Source organism: Euwallacea similis, chromosome 7 (assembly GCF_039881205.1).
Source record: "Euwallacea similis isolate ESF13 chromosome 7, ESF131.1, whole genome shotgun sequence".
In the NCBI taxonomy this organism is placed as follows: Eukaryota; Metazoa; Arthropoda; class Insecta; order Coleoptera; family Curculionidae; genus Euwallacea; species Euwallacea similis.
In genome coordinates this window covers 7080460-7088250 of record NC_089615.1, presented here as the reverse complement: position 1 = coordinate 7088250, position 7791 = coordinate 7080460, and the positions used below count along the sequence as shown (strand labels likewise).

General features: G+C 35.0%; 1 protein-coding gene across 1 annotated transcript; it reads left to right on the top strand.

Annotated features, from left to right (window-relative positions):
• The first annotated feature begins 971 nt into the window (after positions 1 to 971).
• On the top strand, positions 972 to 6292 carry LOC136409876 (CD63 antigen-like). The gene is made up of 5 exons (XM_066391705.1): positions 972 to 1127; positions 4534 to 4722; positions 4782 to 4949; positions 5722 to 5979; positions 6038 to 6292. Exons 1-5 carry the CDS (start codon positions 1065 to 1067, stop codon positions 6104 to 6106), a joined length of 747 nt encoding a protein of 248 aa, XP_066247802.1. The 5' UTR covers positions 972 to 1064; the 3' UTR covers positions 6107 to 6292.
• The last annotated feature ends 1499 nt before the right edge of the window (positions 6293 to 7791 follow it).

The window sequence follows — 7791 nt, the reverse complement described above, 5'->3', positions numbered from 1 at the left end:
TCAAAATTGATGTAACAATGTCCTAATGTGTAAATTTAAGTATGAGAACAGGCACCCTTTATTGAGGCATTTAACTAGTACCACTTGCCTCAAAAGATGTTTTTTGCTTGCTTTGCCTCGTCATTCACGTGAATTACCCGTTTTTCTTAACATTATTTTTTGCAACATACGTTACCAATAGAACTATAAGCTATTGCCTTGTAATTACCAACTTACCAATGAAAAATGGATAATAGGAATTTTAGCAATGCAATGCCTTTTGAGGTCTCTCATTAGCAAACGATCAATATTTCACTAGGGCAAATCAAACATAAATCAGTTTTAGGTACTAATTATCATTTCCGAGAAACAACATTAATCGAATCGCTACAACGGCAGGCTATTGACCTAGATATCCTGAGGGAATATCAACCCTAAAATTTATAAGACGTGACATAACTATCGAGTTAATTATTCGGTCGTCATTACAGTTCTTTTGTTTTACTGCTCCTATAAATTCACGGTGTCAAAACTAATTTTAATTAAGGAAAATTTATCATATTAAAAAATATAATCTGAAGTATCATTAATATTTAAGGATGCAATCCTCTGCAGCTTGGCACCCTTAAAAGATTTAATACGATGGCACTCCATCATTGACACCGCACTTCCATAGCATAATTACGACAACCATAGCAACGAAATTGTTACCATTATCACAAACCAATAGGAAGCCCCGATAACTTCTTTAAATGTAATTCAGGAAAAATTAATGATGTGTGTTCGCTGGAATTTTCCACATAATCGCTCAGGAAAAGCTTTTTAGGTAAATTACCTTGAAGCGAGGTTGCCAAAGCTGTTCACGCGATACTAAGCAATGAATTGGTAGTCTAAACACTCCATTATTTTGTGAAATGCACAATTTGGCATCGTTAGTGTTTCATTATGACGTCCATGTAGGTTAACGCGCGTAAAGTCGTGTTTTCGAAAGTTAGTTCTTGTATCACGCGAGCAGACAGTAAACATAAAAATCGACCTATTGTAGCTATTTGTTGCGTACCTTCCAGATTCTAGATCTATTAAAAATGGAGTCGTGTGGAATGAATTTCATTAAGTATCTCTTGTTTATTTTTAATCTAGTATTTGCGGTGAGTAAGAATTTAATATTAACTTTTCATCACCTACCTACCTTATCCTTTATATAAAGTTTTCACTTAATTCTCGTATAGTTTCACTGTTGAAATATATACCTAAATAATCATTATTACAAATAGATCCGATGGAAAAGAACTTGCAAAACCATTTGTCTGCAAGAGCTTTGTCAGCAATACTTAGCTACTTAAAAGGAGGTTTATTCAAGTGTGTCGTTAGTGTGTCTTGTGTGTGGGACATAATGTATTGTACAGTAACAGCTTCACAACTTCCCATGGCCAATTTATGTCCTTTCCAATTTCAGAAACAACACTACACTTCCTCGTTACAGTAATTTTATTTATGCCCTCCTTTCCGCACTTACGGAAAAGCTGAGATCATTCTGGTTCTTTAAAGTCTTTACGGTATAGGTAACGTGATCCTAGCATTTCAAGCATCCATCAACTTTTTATATTTTCTCCATTTTGCACCGTATATATCCAATCCTGATAGCTGGATTCGATAAAAACATTTTTGCTTTTTTTTCGACAATAGAAATTGTTACTGCTTGATTATGCTTGAGTTTGAGTTTTTCGTAAAATTTCTCAACTTCTTTCTCCTTTAGACCTTTCACTCTCTGGGTCATCGCCTTCAGTTCCTTTTCACTTTGCGTTGTTGTCACAATGTCATAGCCTTTCTGTTTTCTTTAACATCTTCCACTTTACTTTTGCCTTATTTACCCCAAAGAGCTGATGTTGAAATTAATGGTTTCTTCAGGAAATCAAACTCAAATCACCTCGACGGTCTCACGTCCAGGTTTTTCTTAGTTTTACCTGTTACTCATCCATCGTTCTTTTGCATCTGTCACCATCTCCTTCTCTCAGGATCGATTACTCGGGCTTGGGGGAGGAAGCCTGGAGAAGTCACCACGTGGAGGTGCGAATAGGTTTTTGACCCCCAATATTTTTTTTGTTTACAAAGGATTGCTCGCGACCACTTATACGGCCTCCAAAATCTGAACTAAGTAGAATTAACCTGAGCTTATTTTCCTACTTGCCCATAAAACCACCTTCTCTTTTATCCCGAACCCCAGAACTGTTTTTCTCAGCATCATTTCGAGGTATCACAATTTCCCACACATTAAACTTCTCCTACTCGCTTTCCATCTCCTTTCCTCCCATAATATCCTCCACCATAGTTTTGAACTCCATCCATTTTCTCTAATTCTTCGATAGTTCTCTCCCTATTGTCTCATGTTCTAGTCTCAATTCATTCATTCTTGCTCTCTCTCGCTACTTCACTCTTACCTTAACCTGAACTAATTTGACGGTAAAGTATTATGCAAAATAGTAATTCCGAGGTGTTGTCGATAAAGTGAATGACTGATACAGTTTTTTGATTTGAAAAACTTTATAAGTATGTAAATTGCATCAGTAGGACCAGAGTAATTTAAAACATTAAAGGGGTTTGAACTTTTTAATTTTATTGTTTTCGTTCAAATATGTTCGATACTTTTTTATTGATTAAAACATACATAACCTGAAGGACATTCTACATTACTGTATTACGCATAAATCAAAATAGGTTGATACTTCTGAACTTACTCATCGACACTTTACAAGAATCTATTATCTAAGTATGTAGAATCTATATTTTGATATTAAATTTTATCGATTCAATACCTATCACATTCCATTGTGTTAGTTTTGGGTGATTTATAGCATAGAGGAAATGGAGGTCACCCATTCAAGTCACTGAAAACCTTTGAAGGTTATAAAATAATTTATTCAAATTATAGGATGATTTACTGGGAACTTAAGCCCTTACATGAGCAATATATAGGACATTAGGTGCAAAGAAGTTTTAAAATTTAACAAAAGGGCAATCAAAGGGCAAATAAATTATATTCATAGCTTATATGCATCACTTTCTTCATACCAAGTAGGTATCTGAAGAAAATGAGAAAGAAGTAGAATAAAGAGGCATAAGTAAAAAGATGAAAGCTTCGAACCCCACATGTTTGTCACGATTCCAGAGAACTGCCTCTGAACACAAAGGAGAAAAAAGACCCAAATAAAAAAAATACAAAAAATGTATCAAATAGATCTAACTTCAGGGTAATTTAATATTGATTACCTAGGCATAAAAGTTCAAAACTGTTTTATTATATGTATACACTGATGAGGGAAATGAATTTTTCAATTTGAGACAATTAGACTATTTTAATAATTTAAACCAATTGGTTTCACAAGAAAATTGATTCAGTTTTTTTCAGGAACCTGATCTATTGCATTAAATTCTTCCAGAAAGGTTCCCGATCTTATTGACTACACCTCAAGAACTTTTTTTCACAAAAAAAAGCTTCAAAAAGACACCCCGCCTGATTTTCTGGCGACCGGATAGTGTGAGATTTTTCCTAGCGGTTTCCCACTAAAAACCTTGGAATTTCTTTCTAACCAAAAGTTGTGGAGGGGTGAATTCGGTGATACTATTGTATTTGTAGTTTGTCTTGGTTTTTTACTCCATTGGATTAGGCATTTTGAATACTGCGTCCCTTCCGTACCTTTTATTTCACAACTGCAGAAATAGCATTGCTGCAGCGGTTCCATTTGTTGTTACCCTTAAGTATTCATTCTAACAAGGATTTCGGTGTTAACATGTTCACGCGCGCGTTTAGTACTTTGCTCTGAATCTGATGCTTTAGATGTTGGAAAATGCAGTATTCTTCGGAATCAATGATTCCGCAACGATGACTAACCTAAACTAACCTGCACTCCGAACTGTTTTCCCTATCAGGTGTGTGAACGATCTTAATCTACCATGACTTCTGAGCGCCTGAGTCAGGTAGTAGTTCAGGGATCTGTGCTTGCACAAAATCCAGATTTGAAGGTCAGGAATTAATCTCTTAGTCCATTTGTATTCTAGGCTTGTCAAAGGTGTTTGCCATTTCTGAATGGTCGTCCTTTATGCCGCTCGCATATCCGCCTCTGTCACTTGTGAAAGAACGCTGAAGTTTGTATGTTCTTCCAAAAGGAAGTCGATCGGAAAAGTGCCCTTCAGCACTTTAACGGCTTTGAAGGACATAGTGCGATATATGCATATGGCCCGCATCAGGATTTTTCTCTGTACCCTCAGTATCATATATACATACACTTTAATCCTCATCATCTAGTCTCCAATTGGAGACACGCCTCAAAATCGAGAACTAACTAGAATATTTGAGTAAAGTGTGTTAATTTGTTTACACGATTATCTATCCTCAGGGCTTATTAAATTTGAATTAACCAATCATATAGTAACTCGATCTGCCATGTAATAATAACTAACCCCTAGATTTCAATAGAAAATTTATTAATTTATCCACGTTGGAAATTTGAATATTTACAGTGCACAAAGATTTAATTTACGAATGTTTCATCGCAGATATCTGGATTAGGAATTATTATAGCCGGAGGACTAGTATTAGCCGACGTTTCAGACTTCAAACATTTCACCACCAGTGACCTTCTCGGTCCTCCGATAGTGCTAATAGTAGCAGGATCCATAGTCTTCATTATAGCTTTCCTTGGATGTTTTGGAGCTATCAAAGAATCATACAACTTGCTTCTAGCTGTAAGTTACCGTCAGTTACCATTCTGACTGTGACTTATATGACCTTTTGCTTTTATTAGTTTGCAGGATTGCTTGCTGTAATATTCGTGATAGAATTAGCTGTTGGAATAGCTGCTGCGGTTTATAAAGGAGACTTTGAAGGCACCTTGAAGAATTCTCTTCGGAAATCTATGAACAATTACACGAATAAGGTGGAACAAGTGGCTTGGGACAATCTGCAGAAAAAGGTACCTGAATACTACGTTACTAAACATGTTTGAATCCTACAGGAATTAATAACATTTACCTAACAAGAAGCGGAGTTCCGTCAACAATCGAGTGCGATTCCACGCACGTCAGGCACAATATTTTTCATGTGCGCGCATGTACACTACAATTACTACTTGCACGTGATTATATTTTTGTATGCACACAAGGACTCCTAAAAAATGTATGACCATGATACATGCCATTTTGTTCGTGCGGAACGACGCTATTTTCAGCTCGTAACTGCCTGCAGAAAAGTTCCTTTGCCGCACGCTCATAGGAAACGTCCGCAATCTAGGAGGTATTTTAATGACAAACTTATTTTTACGTCCGCACTTTACATGATATGGAAAATAATAATGGATTATAACATATCTCCTTAATAAAACATTCCCATATATTGCGTGCTTTAATACAATAATAACATAAAGTCATAGCTAAATATTTATAATGCTAATAGTTTATTACTGTTACACCTATTTCTTTCCAGGCTTCAAACGTTGCTTTATATCTTTAGTCCAGACCCACCCTAGAGTTGCATTCGCAATTTTATACCATTCGCTTTTATGGCGTATCATTAACCTATTGACATCTTGACTATTAGTATCGCATTCCGAGGGTCAACAATTAAGTATAACCCAAACACTGCACGGTACTTGAAATATTTTTAACAACTCTGTGGCAGAAGATGCCCTAGTTCGTCGCATTATTAAAAAAATAACTATATTTTCGAGTATATTTTTGCTGTTTCAGATAAAATGCTGTGGAGTCGATAAGCCTCAAGATTGGGAATCAACTCCTAGTAGTAAGTGGCCGAAATCCTGCTGTTATGACAACAGCAATCCTTCTCATGTGCCCGACAATGAGACTCCTTTGGAGGATGATACATGCAAGAGTCAGTCATTTGGAACCCACGTCTACAATACAGGATGTTTCAAGAAGGTGAAGGGTAAGATAGAAGGAAACACTAAGGTGCTGATCGGTGTTGGGATCGGTATAGCCTTTGTAGAGGTAAAATAATTGACGATTTTGTTCTTCTAATTTTCATATTTGTACTTTATTTTGGCAGATTGTTGGAATCATTTTGGCATGCTGGTTAGCCTATACAATCAAGAAGGAAAAAGACCCACAGAAGTGAAAGGTGGAACTCGATAAAAAGATGATCTATTGAATATATTTATGTTTAGTAGAAGTGAATTGGAATGTGATTTGCCTTATAGAAATAGGAAAATGTATAATCTAGGGGTCATTTCTTAGGTATATTAGAGTGAGAACCATTTACAATTTTGTGTCACACAGCACAAACAATTATTACCAGTAATTAGGAATCGTTTCCATTGCGTCCTTAGGTGATAATATTTTTCCTAAAAATATTTCCATCGAAGCTATTTATTTCCCTGTTCAGTTTATCCGTTGTCTTTTCAGCTACTTCTTTACTTAACAATCCATATAAAATATGCGCTTAAATAGTCCTATGATTGATCTCTTTATTTGTCACTCCTAAAATCTGTGGTCATGAATTCCCTTCAAGTTCAAAAGAATTTCTACCACCTGTATAGAAAAGAACTTTCAATTGCCTTTTAGAGGAGAGAACCACATTTTCACCACCTAGGGAGGAAAGGACTTTCATTTACAATCATACAACAATGGAATATCACTAACCTTGAGTTTAAACGAGTAGAAAATTGATTTTCTGCGAGAAATAGTTTAAATCTGGGCTTTTTTTGCGTTTACGCAGAATTGGTAGGGAAACTACAAATTTTCTAGATAGTAATGAAACACTTTCCACATAGATATGTGATATTTACTCTCTAGGAAGCGGAAGTATTTTCCTCCCTTATAATCATTTACAGATTGAAGAAAGTTACTGTTTTTCCTTTCGCGTATTGTTTGCTTTTAAACAAACTTAAAATGAGACAAGTAAAGGCAGTACTTTCGTCCCTTATTATGAAAATAATTGTTTTCTGCAACATACACTTTTATACAGGGTGTCCCAAAATTAAGGCACCATACTTGAACAGCGTAAATTATGTCCAAAAATAACACCAAAACTTTATATAAACATATATCGAAAAATACTTTTTTAACGATCTATGGCTCTTTAAAAACATAACTCTGATAATGGTTATTTTGACATATTTCCAAAACGGTGCAAGATAACTATGAAATTTGGTATGATTTTATAACTTTTAAACCTTAATTGACTGATGTGGCTGAATGGATAATATTTCGTCAGAGGCGTGCCGCACGGGAGGCATCGGAGTTAAAAATGCTACATGTTTTTAATGTGCCCGGTTTTGTAGCTGCTGATACAAAATTATGAAACCACATATGTGTCCAGAAAAAAAAGGTACTCTTGGTTCACATTGATAGAACGCTCCATTTTCGAATAAAATTAATTTGAACATTACATTACATGACAAATACAAATGATGCTTAAAACGGTAATTTTTAACCGTATCAAAACTATTAAACAATAATGAAAAAAACAACAAGAAATTTAAATGACACATTTTTAGAGTAAGTTTTCAAATAAGTTACCGACATAGTCTAGATCGTCTTTTTATATGCTCTGGGACGCACGAAGAATTTGAAACGGATTTTCTTTTTTGAACGGTAACTTATTTGAAAACTTACTCTAAAAATGTGTCATTTAAATTTCTTGTTGTTTTTTTCATTATTGTTTAATAGTTTTGATACGGTTAAAAATTACCGTTTTAAGCATCATTTGTATTTGTCATGTAATGTAATGTTCAAATTAATTTTATTCGAAAATGGAGCGTTCTATCAATGTGAATCAAGAGCACCTTTTTTTTCTGGACA

What these genes read in the sequence shown, in the direction of transcription:
- LOC136409876 (XM_066391705.1), top strand. Translation starts at nt 1,065, where the DNA reads ATGGAGTCGTGTGGAATGAATTTCATTAAGTATCTCTTGTTTATTTTT. An exon ending in CATACAACTTGCTTCTAGCT is followed by an intron (nt 4,723 to 4,781) that starts GTAAGTTACCGT and finishes TGCTTTTATTAG; the next exon opens with TTTGCAGGATTGCTTGCTGT. An exon ending in TCGGTATAGCCTTTGTAGAG is followed by an intron (nt 5,980 to 6,037) that starts GTAAAATAATTG and finishes TTATTTTGGCAG; the next exon opens with ATTGTTGGAATCATTTTGGC.